The following is a 23,829-nucleotide window of genomic DNA, read 5'->3' as shown; positions in this document are numbered from 1 at the left end:
GTTGGTCAGCTGTATAGCCTACCCAAGACTAAGAAACCCAAGACATATAGAGCAGGATTACTTTCATTATAAAGCTATCGCAACAGAATCTTGCAAATCTGAATGTGCTTCCCTCTTTCTTCATCTTCATGTGAACCAGGGAGGGATTTACCTTAGAGATTTTCTCAAGTCAGTTTCTTGGCCCAGATTCGTCCTACTTATCTTAGTAAATCTTCCTCCTGTCCTTCAGTCCCTACTCCCTACAACCCTATTCAGAAATGCAAAACTTCCAGGCACTGAGAAAATACTTTGACAGCATTACCTGGATGGCCTGGGGCAGGGATGTACAATTTTAGCAGAGGGCTAAGGCTGAATTCCCCCCCTCCCCCACCAAACACCAACTTGAGGCAGCAAAGGAAGAAGTTTAACAGCTGAAGAACAGTGTTTCCTGCTCCCAGCCCCCTCAGCTGGCCCAGAATCAATTATAAAGCCATTGACAGATCAAGAATGGCCAGGACAGGTATCCTCCCCAGAACTGAGCTCTCAAGAGGCCATCCAAAAGTGTGATTAGTGTCCTCTCTGTGCTATATCGCAGCCTGAACTCTGACTGCTACAGTATGTGTCCAGATAACATGCTTCCTATAGAGCAGGGGTGTCAAACTGCCGGCCCACAGGCCGGATGCGTCATGCCAAAACCGTACCCACCCAATTGCCGGCAATGGGGAAAAAGTCGCAATATGTCACGACATGTCATGTGACGTCGTGAGTTTGACACCCGTGCTATAGAGTCACTTGAAGTTGCAGGCCTATCATCTTCTCACCTAGTTTCCCTAAAGACAGGTGGAACCACACCATCCTAGCAGGGGACATTTACTACCACTTGACATATCTAAATATCACCTCCTGAGGGACCCTAACGTGCCAGGAGGGAGATGAATGTAAATTTCAAGTAGCAGGATTCAATGTCCCAGACTCTGTAACCAAATCAGACTAAGCTCAGATAATCAGACAAAACTGTACACTTCAATGAAGAGAGCCTGTTATCCTGCCATAGCATGGTCTAATTTAGGCTTATAATAATGTAGCTTCTGTATGATGCTGTTACTATAGATTAGAACCATTCTGATTTTCAAACTGGCATATGCAGGAAATCCAAATATTTCTGTTTTTAATTTACCGTATATCCTACAAAGTTTTTCCATCAATGAAAAAGACAGAAAAGCCATAAATAATTTTGAACACTAATAAAATGAAACATGTTTCAAAACTCTTCCAATCCTATTTATATTGCTGTAATTAATGGGTATGGCTCTATATTGTTGAAAGGGGGTGGGTTTTTACCATTTATTACACTGAAATAAATGATTGACATAAACCCCATGCATATTGGCTCAGAAGTGAGTTCCTGTGAATTTAATGGCACTGATTCTAGGAATTTTTGAATGGTAACACTAATTTTTGAATAGTCTGGATCTTGAAGCTGACCTCAGTAACCACATATGCATAGTTTCAAATAGTTGAGTTCATGCAGTATACGAAGAAATAAACCAAGGGGCAGTAAACTTTTTGGGGACTAAGGCATACACTTAAAATAAATAAACCTGGCCTCCAAAGTCATGACAATGATTTAATCAAAATTATTAATTATTTTTTGTTTATTGCTGTGGGGAGAGTGTGCTTTAGCTACCAAATTAAAATGCTTTAAGCCTCCAGCATATTTTAGGCATATGTTATATGAAAGAGAAGAAAAATCATGTTGCCAAAATCTAGTTTTGAGCAGTGCAATTTGGGAAATCTGGAAGTATAAAAATAGAACTGGAGTCCATGGTTGCCTATTATGGTCATAAGCCATAGTTTTACAAACCACAATGGCCACGTCTATACATAGCGACCTTGGTCTTGAGCAGCTGCTGGTAATAAGGCTCATCCAAGCCTCATCTGGTGAATGCTAACAAATTCTCTTAATGGAACCCCAATGTTTTCCTATAGAAAGCCATGTTATGAAATGACTTCCTTCTTGAGGTCAAATAACCGTCCACCCTAATGGCCTTCTAGAAAAATTTTAGAATTGGAAGATGAGTATTATCTGCACCACTGTAATTCCTTCTTTCTGTTTATTACCTTACTTTTAATATTATTTTATTCAGGGCTTTTTTTCTCATAGAACGCTCAGAACGGAGTTCAGGCACCTTTTTTGGATGGTGGGTTGTATGACGTGTGTGAGTTCCGGCACCTTTTTCTTTTACAAAAAAAGCACTGATTTTATTGTTGTAAATAAGGCTAATATGGGTTAGAGTTTTAAGTACTCTAACAGCCAGCATATGTGGATATATACCAGTACCTGATCAAAATAAATATGCTAAATCGGAATAAAGCACCCAGTCTTCTATATTCCTTTGCATTGTGATTAAAACAAATCGCGGCATGCCGCAATGCACAAACCAAGGACCTGAAAGGAATCTAAAGTGGTGGATTTGTGCAAAGCCTAGATTTATTAACCTTTATAGCTTGGCATATTATTATACGGTGTGAATCCCTTAGGTATACCGTCACCCCTTCCTTCTTATGTGGTGCAGAAATACAGCCAATTTCGTGTAATAGTCAAAGCAAGGTTTAGAATCAATCACACACCACCAATCGATTGTGGGTTGTTGGTGTTTTTTTTCAAAACAGACCAGGGTTAAATAAAATCTAAACTTGATGAAGATCAGAGGACAGTCCAGCGTTACTGAGGCAGGCGAACGCCTCGACGAGGGAGGGAAAAAAAAGCAAATCCACCCGCTTTGCGCCCTTCCGAACCGCCGAGCGCGCGCGCCCATCTCGTGCGCCTCGCCAGGGAAGGAGAGTCGCCGCTCGCCGCGATAATGGTCGCCTCTGACCTGAGCCGCGCGGCCTTGGCAACGGCGTTCCGCCAGAGAACTTTGCGGGAAGCCGCCGCCGCTGCCCAGCGCTTCTCCCGCCAGTGATGGCGATAAGCAGGCCCGAGTCCCCGTCAGGTGGAGTCGCGGCCGAGCCAGCATGAGGAGGCGCCCCAAAAGGGGCGGCTTTTCTCAGCCATTCTGGTCGCCGCTGCTCGTAGCCCGAAACTCCCAGGCAGGGGCTCCGTGGTATTGACCCGGAGAGCCTTGGACGGGTCACCGTAGGTGAGCGAGAGGCCGGGCGGCTGGGCGGGAACTCGGTTGTGCCGCCCAGATTCCCTCATACGGTTAAGTACAGTAGAACGTGAGGTAGCCGGGCAGCCAGTTCGCTTGGAAACCGGGCATCTTTGCCGTCAGTGGAAAATGAAAGAAGCGCTTCCTTTGTGCCCCTTCCTCCCTGTAAGCCCCGATCCGGCGAGTGAGCCTCTGCGCTCCCTCCTCCCCGCAACATCTTAGTTTCCCTTAGCAAGGAGAACGAAAAACGTGAGGGTGGAAAACCCGGAGTCTTCCTCCTTCCTCTTTCAGCTGCGATTGGATTGCATCCGTTAAGCTAATTTCCACTTATTTAATTAATTTATATGGCTGCCCACCTCAGCCCAATGACGGGACAACTTAACAATTCCAAAACAATAAAACGTTTAAAACTGAGGAAAACAGCACAGAAATAAGATACACGTAGTCCTTGACTTAACAGTGCTTCATTTAATGACTCTTCAAAGTTACGACGACACTGAGAAAAGCGACTTATGGCCGTTTTTCACACTTATGACCGTTGCAGTATTCCCACTGTCAGACGATCAAAATTCAGACACTTGGTGATTGACTCATATTTATGATGGTCACAGTGTCCCGAGGTCACGTGTTCATCTTTTGCGACCTTCTGACAAACACAGTCAATGGGGTACACAGATTCACTTAGCAACTGTGTTACTAACTTAATGACTGCAGTGATTAACTTAGCAACTGTGGCAAGAAAGGTCATAAATTGAGGCAAAACTCACTTAACAAGTGTCTCAATTAACAACAGAAATTTTGGGGTCAATTGTGGTCGTAAGTGGAGGACTACCTGTATATAGAGAAAGTGGCTGAGGAAATTATCCAATTTAACACTAAAGTGAAGACACCAGGCCCTTAACACATTCAGAGCCTAGATGCAGGCACATAACCAAATTTTAAAGTCCTGATGGAAGGCCAATAGGGTTTTGCTTATCCAAAATAGCTCCACATAGAATACATCTCAGTGTTCGCTTTGGGTGGTAACAGAGACCCACTTCGCAAGGTTGTTGTATGGACATAGGAGAAAGAAAGAGCATTATATATGTTTGCCTCGAGTTGTTTATAAAAATAATAAAAGACGGGAAATAAATAAATAATTCTAATACATAGCTCACCAAGTCTGACTGGCTCATGAATGACTGCAGCTGGCACATATTTTTTTTTATCCCATTTATATCCCGCCGTTCTCCGAAGACTCAGGGCGGCTTACAATCTAAGAAGCACAAATCAATGTGCTTAGCAACAGCCTTCATTCTATGTATATGCCTGCTTATTAGGGCTTTCGCCCCCCCCCCAGGCGGCATTATTACAAAGTCAGCTTATTGCCCCCAACAGTCTGGGTCCTCATTTTACCTACCTGGGAAGGATGGAAGGCTGAGTCAACCTTGAGCCTGGTGGGATGCGAACCTGCACTAATTGCAGGCAGCTGGTGTTACTTAAGGAGGCATTAGCCCACTGCTCCACATTAACTATAGAGGTGCAATCCTTGCCACAGCTACTTTGCTGTTCTCAATATTTGACAGAAAAGCTGATAAATTGAGAATGGTAAGAAAGTGCTCTCTTTCACTTTACAGGAAATATTTTTAAAACTTGATCAGGTGACTTTCTCATTCCTGTCTGAGGTAATGGTGTAACCAACTTCACCGTTGGAAAATAGGCTGAAGCTGTTCTTTAGACGTCCACCTGCCATGATTCCCATTTATCAGTGATCCTGGAGCTTGGGACTTGATTTAAGGAATTAGTTATTTGATGTACAGTAACTAAAGTCTGACCAAAGTGAATGAGACTTCCAGATAATGTTTTATTGTGCAGCCATCCACTTCCATTTGATACTTTTATTTATAATCCTCTTGTATTTTTTCTTATTTTTTTTCTTTCTGAAAAACAAAACAAAGAGAAATGGGATATGTGTTTACAGGTCATCTTTGACTTACAACCAGTTGCTTAGCAACTATTTGAACTTACGAAGAACCTTCCTGTGGGTACTTACAACCTGATTCTAAACTTCTAAAAACTGCCCCCCCTCACATGACCCCATGGCATTTACTTCTGATTTTCACTAAAACCAGTTCATAGCAGACAATTGTTTTGCTTAATGACTGCAATGTTTGCTTAACAACTGCCACAAAAGTAATAAAATCGGGTTGGTTAAGTGGGTAACCCGATATATGACCATCACAACTAATGACCCTGATGGGCAGACTCCATTATAATTGTAAACTGAGGACTACCTGTAATTTATTTTCTTTAGTAAACAGAGCTTTTAATCTGGAACTACAGTAATGAAGCCTTTCAGATCTGTGTGTGGCTTTGATGTGCCAACCAATTTATAGACAATGTATAGTTGATTTTGGTAGATTAACTTAAATAGCCTGTATGTATACATTAATAGAAAGAAGCTGTGCTTGACAGGGTAGCATGGAGAGCACTTGCCTATAACCAAGAATCGGATACCGCTAAATGGTAAACAACATACATTAATAATTTATTTTACATTTATTAAGCAAGTAACTTGTATGTATAAAATACCACTTTTGTTACTCTCAACAGTTCCTGTGTTTTTTCTTTTCATAGGCAGTATCCCTGCCGTGTTCCACTACATAAGAAATAAAATATAATGTCAACTGTAAAAATTGAATTAGAAGGCTCCGTTCGGTGAGTTATTCTGGTTGGAATATAAATGTAATCATAGTTCCATGGCAGCATCCATACTCTAAATGCAAAGAACTTCAGATTCGGTTGCTAGGGCCTCAAGTTAATACTAGATCTGTAATAACATATCTACCCAAACATATGAGAATACAATTTGAGTCCAAGTTATATTTTTTGAAAGTATGAATTAATTTAATTGATGTGTGTTTGGTTTGTGGGATTTATAAATCCTTGAAATGTTTTGTCTTTCCTATCATCTTCATAATTGTTCCATTATACGGTATATTAAAACTTTACAGTTGCTCTAAAAATAAAAACTTACATCTATTGCAGTAAGTTCTACTTTCTTCCATCAGATTTACCTTAAGTGCAGGTGACACTCCTCTTTTATTTCAGAAATATTAATAGATTTGCTAGCTTCTTGTCCTGGTTGTGTTTCAGGGGAGGGGCAAAGATGGACAAATTATAAATAGCATCTTAAGAAGACAGTTATTAAAATGGACTACATGTTATATTCTAAAGCATGCTTGTACCTGTTCTTTCTTTTTCTGGAGACAAGAAGCAGAACTGTTGCTTTTTGCTGTGGTCTCTACCAAATAAAAGTACAAACATTAGAAATATAAGACAGATAATTTGGATTTTCAAATAATAATACTAATGGTGAGAATGTTAAACCATGTTAACGTAAGTATGGCTACAAAAGTTATTCCAAATAAACTTAAAAAGTACACCGAAAATTCTTATTTTCTAATATAATTGATATTATCCTTTTTTAGATTAAACTCATTTTTACTGTTTGTTAACTACCAGACAACTTTGGTTATTGGGCAAATTATAAATACTCTATTATCAATTAGATAAAATGAAATAAAAGAGAAATGGATTTTGGATGCCTGCATTGCAGCTGTCATACTCTTCAAGCTGCTGCTGCTGAATATATTTGTGTAGATATAAAAACGGTGGTCCTGGTGACTGGGGAAGGTGTGAATGCCATAGGATGGCCTAAATTATTTAAAACTACATAGTTAGTTCAAAGCTCTTTTCTGTGTGGCAGCACCTACCTGCCCTTGAGGGAGGATCTCTAGGAATACCAGCAGTGCAGTCTGGGGGAGTGGGGGCAAGGGGGATTCAAGTAATGCCAGCAGTGTTGGCACATAAGCCTATAAGGAGGAGAGTGATCTTCCTCCATTTGTCAAAACATCACAGACATACCTCAAAGGAGTTAAGTTGCAGCCTGATATTGCTTTTGTCGGAAGGCCTGTAGGTCTGCAAGCAGCACTGAATGCCCAGGCTGTAGGCTAGACTGAAAAATAAAAGACAAAAGTTCGAAACAAGTCTATGGCAAAGCACTCCTGTTTTATTGGTAAGAAAACTACACAGAAGTGTCTATGAAAGCATTCGGAGTCAAGCTCACCTGGAAGATTTTACATTTTAGTTTCAGAAACTGGGAATGGAAATATTTTTTTAAGATGCGCTCTTATGTTTGGTTTCACACATGATAGTAAGTTATGATTTATTTTATTATGCTTTATGGAAAAAGCCATAATGTCCCCTTCTGTATATAATACTATTTTTTAAACTACAGTGGCTACATTTGTATATCATGCTAAGTCATAATCAAATCAAATGACAGTATATCCTATCATGTGTGAACCTAAATAAAAAAAACTCAGTTGTGCGAATTAATACTTTATTATTTAAATCATTTAAATTTCCCCTCATTTCAATGGTTTGAACTGGGCGGTAATATTAACAGGCAAACTTCCATATTTTACAGTAGATGAGACATTTCATTTGAATTCCAATTTGAATCACGTATTGTGGTGTGCAGGGCATTTTGTGTTTTGTCTGAATGTGGGAAAAACTTGTACGAACAAGTGTGGTGTAGTATATCCCATAATGTTGTGTATGTAAATAGTTATTAATAAGGGAATTAGCTGATTGCAGAATAGCAGGGTTTTGAGCGGGAGATCCAGGTGCAATCATTGGTTGCAATAACCTAGGAGCGGGAAAATAAGCTCCATTGATTGGTTACAGTTCAAACACTACTCCTATAAAAGGTTGCAACATTTGACAGTTGACAGTTGACTTTGTGTATTCAATAAACTCGTTCATTGTTAAACCACTCTGAGTCCTCGTCTATCAGAACCAAACAATTGGCGACGAAGGTGGGATAGACAGAAGACCAGAGAATTGGCGGAATCGTCGCGCAAAGGCGGCAGAGTCAGAACGAGTCACAGTCAACCGAGCGGCCGCGGCAGAAAAGAAAATTCTCCGAATGGCGCAAATTGGGTCATTGAAGGAATTCGACCCAAACTTTCCCGAGGATTGGGAAGAATACATAGGACAAGTCGAAGGGTTCCTGTTAGTGAATGGAATCACAGACGACCGTAAAAAAGCGGCAGCGCTATTGACGATTTGCGGCACACCGGTCTACAGAATCGCTGTCGGACTGTGTCAACCGCAACCAGTCTCAAGCGTGCCTTACGCCGACCTCCTAGCCAAACTAAAGGTCCACTTTACACCAAGGAGGTCCGAACTCTTCTGGCGGCGCATCTTTGAGAAGAGAAACCAGAGACTGGGAGAATCCATACAAAAATTTGTCGCTGCCGTCAGGGAAGCCGCAGTACGATGTAAATACGATAATTTAGAAATAAGAATTCGGGACCGAGTAGTACTGGGCTTGCGTGATGAGCAGCTTCAAAACAGAATAATCGCCAAACCCACTGGCGATCTGCAGGAAGTGATCGACGAACTTCTAACGTACGAGTCCACCGGGTATCGCGACCCCCCCCGCAGCAGCATGGCAGCGGCGTCCAAGATCAATCAAGAGGGCTATGTGGACTGCGGGGAGGCGGACCAGCAGTGGGAAGAAGATATAGCTGAAATCTCCAGGCGGTTCGGAAAATTGGCGCCAAGACAACCCAGAAGTGAAGGGCCTAAACCTGCCCGTCGTCAACAACCCGCAACTCCGCAAAGACAAGCGACGGCGACACAACGACCTTGGCGGGACACCACAACCAGACCGCGCGACATGGACAACCAGAACCGGTGTGGCAGCTGCGGAGGCAACCATCCCCGCGCCTCTTGCCGATTCCGTACCGCGAAGTGCAGGGCATGCGGCAAGACCGGCCACATCCAGGCCATCTGTAGGAGCCGTGTTCGTGACAACCGCCTTCACGAAGTCGATGTGTGGGCCGAGGGTAAGGTAACCCCTTGTTTCAGTGGCAAGGAGACCCCTAAACCCTGGGTTAAAATTCCAAATCTAGGGGAGGTGGCGCGTGTCAGCCGGAGGAGACAGGGAAAAGGTTACAATTTTCCTGGAGGAAAATTAAAAATCACAGTCCACCTGCAAGGGGTCCCTTGCAGAATGGAAATAGACTCAGGGGCTTCAGTGTCAATAATTTCCACTGAAACCCTTGAGAGGATCGAACAAATAAGTGGAAGGAAAATTCCACTTAATTCAACAAATATTCAATTAACTGATTTCCAAAAAAGCCCCATAAAAATAAAAGGAAAGATCAGCCTTAGCGTTAAATTTAAGGGATTTAAGGGGGTCTTAGAATTAATAGTTACGGAGGGACATAGGACTAGCTTAATAGGGGTTAACTGGTTCCCTGCCCTGGGCATTTGGATTGGGGGGATAAATTCAGTAATTAAAAATAAGACCCTCGAATCAGTCTGCAATGAATTTGCAGACGTATTCGATGGGTCTTTGGGTAGGTACAAAGGGCCCCCAATTAAATTTAACCTAGACCCCTCTGTAAAACCAATCAGGCTTAAGGCCCGAAGGGTACCTTTCGCCCTAAAGGAAAAAATCGAGGCCGAGCTCGACAGGCTTGTAGGCCAAGGGGTATTAGAACCTGTTGAGGGTGGTTTGTGGGAAACGCCAATTGTCACACCCCTCAAACCCAATGGGGATGTGAGAATCTGCGCTGACTACAAGGCCACCCTGAACATTGGAATGAAAAAGCATGCTTACCCGGTCCCGACGGTGAAGCAGGTCCTCGCCACGATCCAGGACGGCGCCATGTTTGCCAAGCTAGACTTGGCGCATGCGTACTTACAGTTGACTGTTTCTAAAGAGGCTGCAGAGGCACAGACAATTGTTACCCACAAGGGGGCGTTCCGAGTCCACAGACTGCAATTTGGTATTGCAGCAGCTCCAGGCATCTTCCAAGAAGTGATGGAGAGGACCTTAAAGGGCATACCTGGAGTATGCCCTTACTTTGATGATGTCCTGATAGCTGGAAAAGATGAGGAAATGTTAGTAGAGCGGCTGGAACAGGTACTGGGTAGATTTAGGAGGGCTGGATTGAAACTAAAAAGGGAAAAATGTAGCATAGGGGTTAAATCCACTGATTTTTTGGGCTTTAGGATTGACAAAAATGGAATCCACCCTACCCCTGACAAAATTAAAGCAATTAAATGGGCCCCAGAACCAAGGAATAAGGCGGAACTACAGGCCTTCCTCGGCCTGGTAAACTTTTACCACACGTTTGTGCCCCACAAGGCTGCCATTGCAGAACCCCTCCACAGACTCTTAGATAAGAAGACTCCTTGGCAATGGCTGAACAAACACAGAGTAAGTTTCCAAACTTTAAAGGACATTCTGTCCAGTAAATCAACTGTAACCCACTTTATAGAAAACAAACCGATTTACCTGGCGTGCGATGCTTCGCCTTATGGTGTAGGGGCTGTAATCAGCCACTTAGACAAACAAGGAATACAAAGACCAATTGCATATTATTCACGCACACTAACCAAAGCAGAGCGGAATTACGCTCAGATAGACAGGGAGGCATTAGCAATAGTGGCAGGAGTAAAAAAGTTCCACGACTACCTTTATGGTAGGAACTTTACTATACTGACAGACCACAAGCCACTGTTGGGACTGTTTACCACGGATAAACAGACTCCCCAAATAATGTCGCCTAGAATGCTGAGGTGGTCCATTTTCCTCTCAGCATACTCATTCTCCCTCCAATACAGACCGGGCAAGGACATGGGACATGCTGACGCCCTTAGCAGATTGCCCCTAAACTTAACAGAGGAAGACCCTGCACCTGTGGGACAAATAATGTCCCTACAGGATATTCCCGATTGGCCCCTAACTGCTAAAGACATAGCTGAGGCAACAAATAAGGACCACACTTTAAAGAGAGTAATGGCCTGGGTCCTGAGTGGGTGGCCAAACGCCAACCCGGATGAAAAATACATTCCCTATTTTAGAAGGAAAGATGAACTGTCAGTTCATTTGGGATGTTTACTCTGGGGAAATCGTGTGGTTATTCCAGGAATCCACAAATCAGCCATTTTACTAGAATTACATGAAGGACACCCTGGAATAGTACGGATGAAGGCGTTGGCTAGGAGTCACTTGTGGTGGCCAGGACTGGACAAGGACATTGAGGAATGTGTTGCCAATTGCCATCTGTGCCAACGCTCTAGGCCTGAACAACAACACATCCGTACGCATAAGTGGGAGTTAGCTAGAAATCCTTGGTCCAGGATTCATATTGACTTTGCTGGGCCTTTCCAAGGGTTAACATTTCTGGTAGTGGTTGACAGCTTCTCTAGATGGCTAGAGGTAGTACCAGTCAGTTCAGTAACCTCAGGTAGAACCATACAGGCATTAAGGGGCCTCTTTGCCACTCATGGGTTGCCGGATTTAATCGTGTCTGATAATGGGCCACAATTCACATCTATTGAATTTCAGGATTTCCTCAAGGCCAACTCGATTAAGCACAGGACATCAGCACCCTTCCACCCATCCACCAACGGCTTGGCTGAACGGAATGTGAGGACCACGAAGGACGCCTTAAAAAGAATCATTCGAGGCGACTGGCATCAGAGACTGGCCGAGTTCTTGTTGGCCCAACATACGACCCCATGTTCTGCTACAGGGAAAAGTCCAGCTGAAATGAGGTGGGGAAGGAGACTAACCACCAAATTGGACAGATTACACCCTGACAGACTTCTACCAAGCGCTGAATTGGACATTCCTAACAGAACATTTAAAGTGGGGGATTTGATCTGGGCCAGGAACTACGCCCAAGGGGACAAATGGATTCCAGGGGTGGTGACTGAAATTTTAGGCCCCCTGTCGTACACTATTGAGGGGGAAGGGAATAGGATCTGTAAAAGACACACAGATCAGCTGAGGAAGAGATCCAGTGGGTGCTTGCCAGTAGAGGGGGGCCAAAGCACATTTGGGGAAAAAAGTACATCCAGGTTCAGTAATAACAACATGTCAGAGAGTGTGGTAGAGGAATGGCAAAACATCTCTTCCCCTGCTACCCCACAACAACAACAACAATCTAGTCAAATAGACTGGGAGGTACCCCTGCGAGGTAGGCCAGTGACTACTGAGTATCAAACACAAACCAATGCACAAAACAGCAACAGGGAAACATCAGAGTCTAGTAACCCAGAGCCTAGGTCCAACACAGACAAGCAGCCAAGCAGTCAATCAGGAAAAGGGGTCCCTAGCAGCCAGAGTAATAGATACCCTTCTAGAATACATAGGCCACCAAAATATTTAAAGGACTTTGTAAAGAAATAACAACAACTGGGGGGTAAAGGGTGTTGTGTATGTAAATAGTTATTAATAAGGGAATTAGCTGATTGCAGAATAGCAGGGTTTTGAGCGGGAGATCCAGGTGCAATCATTGGTTGCAATAACCTAGGAGCGGGAAAATAAGCTCCATTGATTGGTTACAGTTCAAACACTACCCCTATAAAAGGTTGCAACATTTGACAGTTGACAGTTGACTTTGTGTATTCAATAAACTCGTTCATTGTTAAACCACTCTGAGTCCTCGTCTATCAGAACCAAACACATAACATTATTAGTCTGCACATTTTCCCACTTGAAACTATCTCAGTTTTATCCACAAGTGGATGACTTTCATTGGAGCAAACAGAAAAATCAATACTCCTGGTGATTAGATATATGAAGAAGATACATTCATAACACACTTTTTCAGGATATGCCCTTGGTTGTTCCTTTCCATCCTTGTCTAATTTTGATTCCTGCAGTTTTTGAAGAAAGAGAAGGTGCATGTTTAGAAAGTGAACTATAGTGTAAAAATGTGTTAGAGAATGTCTTTTCATTCAGAGTTAAAACAGCATCTTACAATTTAGCATCTTCCAGATGTAATAAGGGTAAAATCATTCTTGAGTCAAACTCAGTTCCTGGTGATTACATGGACATATTCATATGGAACACCAATAATTTGCCTCTGCCTTCTGGGATATTTTTCCACTTCCCAATTTACTCTACAACCCTAGAATGTGACATCTGGAGGGCAGTGATTAGAATGGGGGAGATGATGTTGTATGTTGCCTTTGAAGAAGAAATATTAACTATAGCAGCTTGATTAATTCTGTGGCAGAAATCAAGTGACCAAGGAGATTACTGAAGAGGATGCAGGCACATGTACTAAGTAAGTTGAATTTCCTGATCAGTTTGAAAATTTAAATTACACAAGTCCTTTATCTTTGGGATAAATGGAGTTGATTATGTTACCATTGAAGAAGAAATGTTATAATAGTAGCTTGACTGATTAATTCTATGGCAGAACTGAGCTAACCAAGGAATCTGTTGTTACTCTTGATGATGGTGTTGAGGAAGAAGATTCTGATTCAGACTCATGGACAAGGTAAGCTGATAAATTTAAATAATACACAATATTACATTATAAATAACATTTCTCTGTTATTGAGCTAGCTTAGTTGAGAAAAAGACAGGAATTTTTTATGCTTACATTTAGCAAGCATTTGCACGGCAGCAATGCGTTCTACATGGGGCTATGCTTGAAGAGGATTTGTAAACTTCAACTGGTGCAAAGTGCAACAGTGTGGACAGTTCTTGAGGCCCTTAGGATAGGCCATGTTAACTACTGCTCTGTGAACTGCATTGGCTGCCAGTTTGCTTCCAGGTGCACTTCCAGGTGTTAGTAATTCCATTTACAGATCTGCATGGCATGGGTCCAGGTTACTTGAAAAACTGTCCCATCCCTTTGGGACTGGCCCACCCCACCCATGCTGACAGAAAAAGCATGCTACGGGCCCCACAGTCAAGCAAGGAGGCCTTCTCTACCATGGCTCCTGTCCTTTGGAACATCTTGGCCTCTGACATGAGATCAGCTTCTGACCTTCTATAAGGGCCTGAAGAGCTGGCTCTGTCAGATGGCTTGGGGTGCCAATGGTGGAGCATCACACTGGAGGTGATTGATGAATTAAGAGCTCTCCCTCCTACACATCCTACTCTCTCCCTTCCCATCTTTTAACTATAATTTTACCTCTGTAATTTCCATTTTTATTGTTTAGAAATACTTATATTTTATGAATTTTAATGCTTTTAATGCTATAAGCCACCCACAGTCACTTCAAAATGAAATGGCAAATAATTCTAATCAATCAATCAACCAACGAACCTAATAGTGGACTCCACAAAACTTCACAGAATTATTTATGCATTTATTCCTGAAATGTATAGGCAACCCATATTATATAAAGTAAATTCCTTGTCCATATATACCAGAATGGCAATAAAGTCACACAAGGTTGTAAAAGTATGTATAAAGGGAAAATGTGGCGGTGGTGAGGGTGAGGGTGAGGGTGAGGGTGGAAGATCCAGTACAAATCAGAAGAGATTAAAAATTTCATCGAGCATGTAATGTTGGTTTCATTGATTGAGTAAGACTACTGTTTGAAAATATACCATATTTGTTCCTGGTCCTTTTTGATTTATCATTTTATTTAAATTTAAAGTGTGCATTTAGTTTTTAAAATGTGACATTCTGTTAGTTCCTGTCAAGTGGTTGTTCTGGAAAATGAAAAGCACTTCCTAAATTGTCAATGTAGTTATGAGAATCTATAGTAAATAATTATAAATAGTAAAATAACATTGAAAAATTAATCACTCAATTAACAAGCATTAGAAACATAGAAAAAAGCAAAAAAAATTCTTAAGGATATAATCTGAATATAACAAACTTCAGTCTCTAGTTCTAAGTTGCTTGTTAATACAAGGGTATGCAAGGAAAAATAATGTATTTTTGGAGAAGAAAAGCAGTCTTCTGTTTTGCAGGCATAGTTGATCTATGAATCCAGGGTATGCACACAATTGGTTTTCTTATTTTATTTAATAGATTTTTTATCCCATTTTTATTACTTTATAAACAACTCAAGGTGGTGAACATACATAATACTCCTTTCCCCTATTTTCCCCACAACAGTAATCCTGCGAAGTGAGCTGGGCTGAGAGTGATTGGGGCAGAATAACCCAGCCAGGTTTCATGGCTAAGGCAGGATTAGAATTTTCGATCTCCTGGTGACCTGACTACTAAACCAAACTGGCTCTCTTTCTTGATAGAATTCTGTTTGTTCTTCTTTTTGATAGGATTCCATTAATCACTAAAATTTATAGTTATCTTTTAAAGCCTGGATTCAAAAATTCTTGAGAAAAATAGAAACAATTGCTGCTTTGATGAGTTATAAGGAAAACAAAAAGGATTGCTAGGAAGATTTAACTAGTACCTAGCAGGCCTAAAAATGTGAGTTGTTACTGAAGGTATAATTCTAGAATCTACACTGTCTTATAAGTATAATAAAAGTTTCTGTATTATTGATACCACTATATTAAACTTGATCAAGGAGTACAGATATAATTCTATTTTGATAGGCTTGATTTGTTCCTTGAAATCTTAGTCAAAATTTTAACAGTTTTTCTTTTGCTCCCTTTCTCCACCAACTATTCAGCAAGATGAAAAAAAAGATATCTCCATACGTGATGTCTTTTGGATTCAGGTAAGTATTAAGATTGCATGAAATGTAATTAAGTACAGGGAAAGAATTGTACAGGAATTTTTTCCCTTTCAATTCTACAGAATTACTGTATCAGAAAATATTGCTCAGTTTAAACATTTTTATAAACCATGGTTTGTTCAGTAAGACAGTTTGCTGGATTCATTCAACTATTAAGTCATAATTTATAATTTACAATCCATAGAGTCTGACTACACATGACACATAATATCAAACTATAATATGGTGTAGCACAATGTAAGAACCCAGTCTATAGTGCACATGCCTCCAGCGTATGACTGTACTACAAATTTCTTGATTATTAATTTATTTTATTTATTTTATTTTATTGGATTTGTATACCGCCCTATTCCCGTAGGACTCAGGGCGGTTTACAGGGCAGTTAAAACCATGAATACAAAAAATTAAAAACAAATAAAACAATTAAATTAAATTCAAGCCCCAAGAGTAAATCTAAAACCCAGTTAAATTAACAACCCCACATATTTTTAAAATAAATGTGGGGACACTATCTGTATTAATAAAATAACTGACTGTTTTTTCATGTCTTTTCAACTATTTTAGTTCAACTGATTTAGTATTAGTGGGCAGGTTGCACATCACACTTGTGGCTCTCCAGCACCTTGTCGTTCCACTACTGAATTGGTAGGGTTTGATAAGATCGTTTTCTTTCCAAAAGAAGCATCCCCAGAATTTATTTCTCTACAGCTCTCATTATCAAAAACTATAGTTAATGGTAACTAGAGATTACAGAAAATGTGGTCCAAAACCAACTGGATCTTAATACCTTATGTAATAGAAAAACAAAAAGTACAGAATTATGACTTGCATTCTTTTTGTTTTGAAATATACCTACATTTCTCATCTCCCTTGCACTTGCAGATTTTTTGGTGTGGTGCTTATTTTTGTGGATGTTTCACTTGTGATTCTTTCTCTGGTGATTGATGAAGCACATGATTCTGTTGAACACATGATTGGAAACCTCTCTTTCAGTATAGCATTATTTTTCTTCATAGATGTAATCCTACGAGTGTTTATTGAAGGGTAAGAGCATATGTGGATATAGAAATCTGCTGATTTTTACAGGCATCTTGATGGAATGAAATATGGGAATTTAGAACTAGCCCTAGGGATTGAAGGGAGATCTATGTATTCCTACAGTAGAATTGTACTGGAAATAAATTGTTTTAAAGGTTTTCTTTTTAAAGGTTTAAAGTTTTGGGGGATCTGTAAAAAATAGTTTGGAATACTCTTGTACATATTTCTAGAGACTGTATTAATTTTTTGAGACACTGAAATGCTTTCAGGTACATTGCAGCCAAAACAAGATATTTTCTGAGCTTTTGTTTCTCTTTTTAAAAAAAAATTATATGTTTCTGGTAGAAAGAAAAGATGAAGAACTTGATTAGGAAAAGGCAGGAGGCTTCTAAGTGGAATTTTATATCATCTTGACTGTCTGTAAAATGTCATGAATTAGATAGCACGGTTGCATCTCAGAGGAATAATCTAGAAGCAAACTTAGTTCCACTTCTCCTTCCAGTTTTTGCCCCAAGAGTCTGTATTTTATGATCACTGAACATGATCAGTGCTAAGCTATTTCTCATAAATGGATTGCATATCTAGCTTTCTAAAATGACTTTTTTTTTGTATTTTTTAAAAAAACATTGTGCTTCCCTCAGAGGTGCTGGTAATAATAAAAGAATGGATTACATACAGATTCTGAGATGATAATGTATATACAATCTGAGTTTTACAGCAGACTGTTGCAATATGGAGAGCTATGGCAGGATATTTTTGAACCAGGGATAATCAGATTGTCTCAGATTTGATAAAGACTCAAAGCTTTAGAAACTGGACAGTTCCTGTTTGTTTTTGAATCTCCCTTCAACAGCTTGGGGAGACTTTTAGTTTAGTTTACAAAACAAGGAAAGCTTACCAAAAAAAAGAATTGTAAATTATAAGGGTCTTTAACTATTTCACAATTTTGTATCATATTAATAAACTATCTTTTAACTATTTTCCACGTGCTTTTTATCTACACTATATTCTGTATCTTCCTGTCTTTCTACTATATATCTCTCTAATATGTTTATTGCTAATACCTATGCTTCTTTTGTCATAAAACCTACATGGACTGTATTGTCACCCTGTAGAACTATACTATTTTCTACAGAGTTCATTTACAGTCGGAGGGAAGAAAAATATAGGTTCTGTTCAGAACTCCAAGGTAGACATCTTGTGTTTCCTCCTCCTCTCTTGTCTCTTTAGCAGTGAGGTCTTATTGGCAGTAGCTATTTGATGGGCAACTGTCATTCTGACACTGGGAGAGGGAAACCATTAAGCTAATGTTACTTAGTGTTTGAATATTCTTATCTGTTTTGCATTTCAGATTCAAAAACTACTTCAAATCCAAATTAAACATTCTAGATAGCATCATTGTTGTGGGTACATTGTTGGTTGATATTGTATATATTTCCTCTGACTTGGCTGGAATAACTCTGCTTCCAAGGTAAGAAATATGCACTTCTTCAGCTCAAAGGTGCTTTTTCAAAAGACAACTGGACTGTTTTTCCCCTGAGGAAGAGGAAGACGTTTTGCTTCTCTTCCCTCTCTCCCAACAGAGAGGAAGGGATAAGACACTACCTATCTCCTATCGTACAACACAGCCCTTGCAGCAGCTCCAAGAAGATTCCACCCCCATTTGCACACGTGACCCTGAGGGCACAGATAGCCCCCCAAGAGGCTTCAATAGCTCTCAGGGAGAGTGCTGACAACCAGATGACTGCAAAGAAATGATCCTTCCAGACCCCCACCCCCACCCCCCATCCTTGCCAGAACTAATCCTTCCATTCCCCCACCATCCTGCTAGAACTGATGAAGCTTCTTGGATGAGAAGTGAAACGTCATCTTCTTCCTCAGGAAGAAAACTGTCCAGCTGCCTTTTGAAAAAGCACCTTTCAGACAACTATGACATTGCATGACTGAGAATTTCCACAGGCACCTGATCAGTCTAACTCGAAAATGCGGAAATGCTATGTTTTATTTCTTTCCTATTTGTTAAAGACCTCAATTTTTATTCTTTAAAAGGGAGAGATGAGCAGATTATAAATTATCAGGTCTTGCATGCATTGATTTTTACCTAGCTTACTGTGGGGGGTTTTTTTGTTTGAAGAGTGATATCTTTTTGATATATAACAATAGTGCTTTCATTTGTTCCCAAAACAAAGTAGATATTAAATGGCATTCTTACTCCTTCTACCACAATAACTCTGATATCTATAGAAATTCTTTATCTGTGGGAAGATATGGCAGGAGATGAGGTTGTATAATAATTTGGTGCGGTTGAAACTTACAGATTCCCAAAGTTGAATACCATTGTAGAAGGGGCTACATTGTGATCTGGGTATAGCCAGAGTTTGCACTAATAGTTGATATAATCCCATTCTTTCTTTTTCCCAGAACAGTTGTCATTCTTCGAATGTTGAGGGTTATAATTCTGGTAAGGATTTTTCGATTGGCTGCTGAGGCAGAACGACTTGAAAAAGTGACTCGGAGGTTGGTAAGTGAAATAGAATGTTGTCAACTCTGGTGCCTACATTTGCTGAATTCACTTTCTGAGAAGGCTGATATAGTGCCTTGTGGGCTTGTTTTAAACAGGTAAACTGAACCGGGTTTTTTATGTATTATATTTTGAAATCTCTGATTGAATGTTTTTTCTTTTAATAAACATGAATACATTAATTAATTTTTAATTGACTTTTTTCCTTAAATTCTGTGATAGAAAGACTTGAGGACTTTTTTACAGGAGATGGAAGGCCCACATTAGCTTAGAATAGATGGTTGCATTTCCAGTCTCTCTGAAGAGCACCAGACAGGAAACACTGAGGTCTTTTGTTGGAAGGTAGACCTTTTCAGATCTTGTGATTCCATGTAATATTCAGATTTTCATTCAGAGTTTCGAATAGGTCATCTGCTTCACATTGATTAAAAATTTTGCACTTTAAACACTTATTCTTGATTTTCTGAAGAACCCATGATAGTAAGGTGAAGCTATCAAATCAGCATCTTTGTGAATTTTATGCACTGAAAGCCTGAACTCAAAGTAGTGTGTGTATGTATGTGTGTGTGTGCATGCTACTTCATTTTAACAGTGAAACAGCAGTATTATATCTTTGCAGATGGGTGATAGTACATCTCTTTGATTTTGAATAGAATTTTGCTTAGTTGTACCACTTGATTTTTTTTAAAGATAACATCATGGATGTGTAACTTGTCTGAGGATATATTTAAAAATCCATCTATAGTAGATTAGGACAAAAACTTGGTTACAGATAGTGCTTTCTTGCAAATTACCTTTGTCTGACTTCCAGCACCTACATTTCCATCTTAAAATGTGACCAAAGAATAGCCTGATTTTTTGAAAAAACTGCAAATTTTACAAAATGTATAATGTTTAAGACAGATTACTGTTTACTGAACCAGCCTTTGCAGTATTTTTTTTAAAAAAGTGTTTTTGTACCTGCTGAATTAAACTAACTTATGATTTTGAAGACAGAGTGCTTCAAAGTTAGGCAGAAAAAATATTGGAAAAAGTTTCAAGAAATAGTCAGTGGCAAATCATTTCTCCACCATTGTGTTAGGCAGTTACCAGGAGATGAGTGATTTAAAGGTCTCTTCATTTTTAATGGGATAATTTGTGGAATTTATGCTTCCATGACTGACTACTTATTTCCTAACATCACTATTTACTATTGCTTTTTTCCCCTTTTGACTGACAGGTCTCAGAAAATAAAAGGCGTTACACAAGAGGTGGCTTTGACTTGGATCTCACCTATGTCACTGGTTGGTATTTCTTGACTAGTAGAGAGATTAGTCATAACTGGAGATCTAGGCCAGGGCTTTTCAACCTTTTCACCCATTGTACCACTTTTAGGATATGGCAACATCCGAGTACCACCAGTCGCCTAGCAAGGTGTCAAAAACTTGACCAAAAAAAAAAGGAAAAAAGTGATGAAGTACAGGTAGTCTTCGATTTACAACAGTTCACTTAGTGACTGTTCGAAGTTACAATGGCACTGAAAAATGTGCCCCCCAAGCCACAGCCGAGCAAGACAGCTGCCTGCCCGCCTGGTGGTGCTCTTCCTCCTCTCTGGGGTTTTCATTGTGAGCATTTCTGTTGAGGATTGGTAGTGGGGATGGGGTGGGGGGTGTTTGGTTTTTATTCCCCCCCATCTGCTGGGTGGTTGCAGCAGGTTTTGGTCACTTCACATGGCCCTGGGACACTGTGACCATCCTAAATATGAATCAGTTGCCAAGCATCTGAATGTAAATCACAAGACCCTGGAGATGCTGCAACATTCCAGCTGATCAGCGCTTCTTCTGGGCTCAGCGGAAGTGCCAGGATCAGTGCTGAGCTCCAGCTAGAGCCTGGCACTGATCCTGGCACTTCCGCTGAGCCCTGACAGCCCCAAAGAAGTGCTGATCCTGGCGCTTCCGCTGAGCCCTGACAGCCCTGCAGCTCCAGCCATCTCTCGCTCAGGCTTGTGCAGTGCTGCCACCAGTTCAGCTCATTCCCCTCTCCCGTTACCACTTCTCTAGGATGGCCGCCTACCACCTGCCAGGTGCCAGTGTACCACAGGTGGTACCCGTACCACTGGTTGAAAAGCCCTGATCTAGGCATACAAGGATAATGGAAGAATGTGTGTAAGATGAACACAAGAAGAACCCTTTGTTCCATTTTCCATCTATAAAGACTGCTTTTAGGGAAACGTAGTCATCCCTGGGCTTCTCTTCACTATTGCTTCTTTGTGTTAAGAATCAGTGCTTGCTGAGGTAGACCTTGGCAATTATACTGAGCAGTTAAAATCTAACCATTTGCAACAGAATATTTGTACAGTGAGAGTCATGTAAAAAATCTTAACGTGGCCAAGAGCCAATGCCACCTCTCAACCTTTTCATTCACACAGTCATGCCTCTCTTTGTATGAAAAGGAAATTAGATCTTTAATTCTGTCATTATGCTTGGTTATAAAGTCTTATATAATAGAGAATGTTTATGCATACAATTTAGATATCATGGGACAGTTATGTTCCTCACAAAGGACAGAATGCTGGTCCTAGGGAATGAGGAAGAATGGCGGGGGGCTGGGGGGGAGGAACACTAGTGTGAATTAATTACATTAGCAGCTTTTGCCAATGACTGTGGTGTTACCTTTTCTTGTTAGTAATTCATGAGTGACTAGATCTTGAGCAGGTTCTTCGGATGTAGCTTGAAAGAAACTATAATTCATTTTTCCTTAGTCTGATGCCCTTCAAGTGGAATTACAATGCCCAAAGTAACAATAGGTAACATAGCCATTGGCATGCTGACTGGCAATTCTGGAATCTGTGTTAGTGTATCTGGAAAGTATTAGATTGTGGAAAGTTGCAATATCTAATATATCTAAAATTGGATAAATTAGATTAGTAACATGTTTGTCTTTCTCCATTTGTAATCCATTTGTACTGCAAAATATATACAGTTACTGATTGATATTGGGATTTATTGATATGTGCCAATAAAATACTTCTTTATTTAGGATTATTTCCTTAAAAAATTCAAACTCTCATAGCTATAGCATCTTTTAAGAGACCTGATGGTATGACACTAGTATACTTTGTTTGATCCTTCACCAAGTCAACTGGTGATCATGTTTTACTTTTTAATTGTTGGATGTCTTTTACATCTTTATTGTAATACAACATGTTTTTTTATTTAAAGTACCAAATTTATATAGTATGTATAAGTCCTCAACTTACAACTGTTCATTTAGTGGCAGTTCAAAGTTACCACGGCACTGAAAAAAGTGACATGATGATTTTTCACACTTATGACCATTGTAGTATCCCCATGGTCAAGTGATCAAAATGCAGACGCTTGACAACTGTCAAGTATTTATGACAGTTGCAGTGTTACAAGGTCATAAGTCGAAGACTATCTCTAATTCCAAATTTTATTCCTTCACATTTGCAAAATATGATCATTTTTTAAAAAGCTGAGATTATTATTCGTTCATCAGTCCATTATGGGGAGGACAGATTATCAGCTTTCTACTGTATATCTGCAGTGGTCTGAGACTCTGAAGAAAACCTTTTAAATTGGAGAAGCCAGTTTGATATATTGGGGGAAAGAGTCTGAATTACATATTAAACTTAGAAAAAAAGGCTGAATCTACTTTAATATAATCTGTTTGGAGCAAAGCACTCCATCATGGGCAAAGCCTGGTAGTCTCCTGATTCTATAGTACAGCATCTTCAGTCCATTTTTCATTATATTTGTTCTGCATTATTAATATGCTAAACTGTGGGGTATTTGTTAAGTTATTGACAAACGTCCTTCCCTGATTATATTATATAGATTCCTAATCAAGGAACTATTAAGAAAAAAACATACCCCTACCAACACTGGAAGGGGCAAGCTACTGTACTTTGCTATTGTGGAGCAAACCTCACACACTGATGATGTTACTTAGTTGGTAACGAAACATCTGCAAGCTTAGAGACCACCATGGACTCCACATTTACTTTTTTCCTGCATAAAATTTAGTGTTTGCTTGGTGGTGTTAACTTTAAAATTGTCCTCTTCAATTTTTAAAAAAAATCTTTTGTACTTCTGAACTGATTAAGTCACTAATTAATCCAATTCTCTCCCTTTAAAAAATGTTTTACCAGAGTTACATCTGCAACTATGACCACAGGATCTCAAGCTGTCACGTTTTTGCTTAAGAGAATGTACAAATTCCAAACCCCAGAGTTGTATTTGACAGGAAGAGCCTTGTCATAATCTCTAAAATCATGAAATGGTGGTTCTTGCTTTTAATCTACAATAATCTGAACAATACACTCCATATAAAGTTTTTTCTTTTTTTAATATATGTGGATATATCATTTTATCTTCATTCAAACAGTATATAAATACAGAGGTGATTAATTGAAGAAAAAACTCTATAAAATTAACTTTACAATAATTAATTCAATAATAAGATAACAAAAAAAGAGCAAATGTGTCATTTCCTTTTGTGGAAAAATAAATATGCCTTTGGCTCTAATACCTGGTATTACCTTTTTGATAGAAACATGCTTTTCAGTTGGTATCAAGTTCTTCTGGTGAAATGCTGACTTTGGTTTTCACC

At 39.9% G+C, this 23,829-nt stretch overlaps 1 protein-coding gene across 1 annotated transcript in view; it reads left to right on the top strand.

Annotated features, from left to right (window-relative positions):
• Positions 1 to 5,790: 5,790 nt before the first annotated feature.
• The window catches only part of LOC310636909 (phosphatidylinositol 3,4,5-trisphosphate 3-phosphatase TPTE2-like), a gene marked incomplete at both ends in the record, with an annotated part of 35,758 nt that continues 17,719 nt past the window's right edge, over positions 5,791 to 23,829 (top strand). The window contains 7 exons of the mRNA XM_083357062.1: positions 5,791 to 5,828; positions 13,409 to 13,489; positions 15,594 to 15,641; positions 16,542 to 16,703; positions 18,049 to 18,168; positions 19,119 to 19,218; positions 20,438 to 20,501. Of these exons, the coding sequence (XP_083213188.1) occupies positions 5,791 to 5,828; positions 13,409 to 13,489; positions 15,594 to 15,641; positions 16,542 to 16,703; positions 18,049 to 18,168; positions 19,119 to 19,218; positions 20,438 to 20,501 (613 nt within the window). The remainder of the gene's footprint in view (positions 5,829 to 13,408; positions 13,490 to 15,593; positions 15,642 to 16,541; positions 16,704 to 18,048; positions 18,169 to 19,118; positions 19,219 to 20,437; positions 20,502 to 23,829) is intronic.

The sequence above is a fragment of the Vipera ursinii genome (genome assembly GCF_947247035.1).
Source record: "Vipera ursinii genome assembly, chromosome: 1".
NCBI lineage: Eukaryota > Metazoa > Chordata > Lepidosauria > Squamata > Viperidae > Vipera > Vipera ursinii.
Note: the sequence above shows the minus strand (reverse complement) of the source record. Positions and strands in the feature narration are given on the sequence as shown.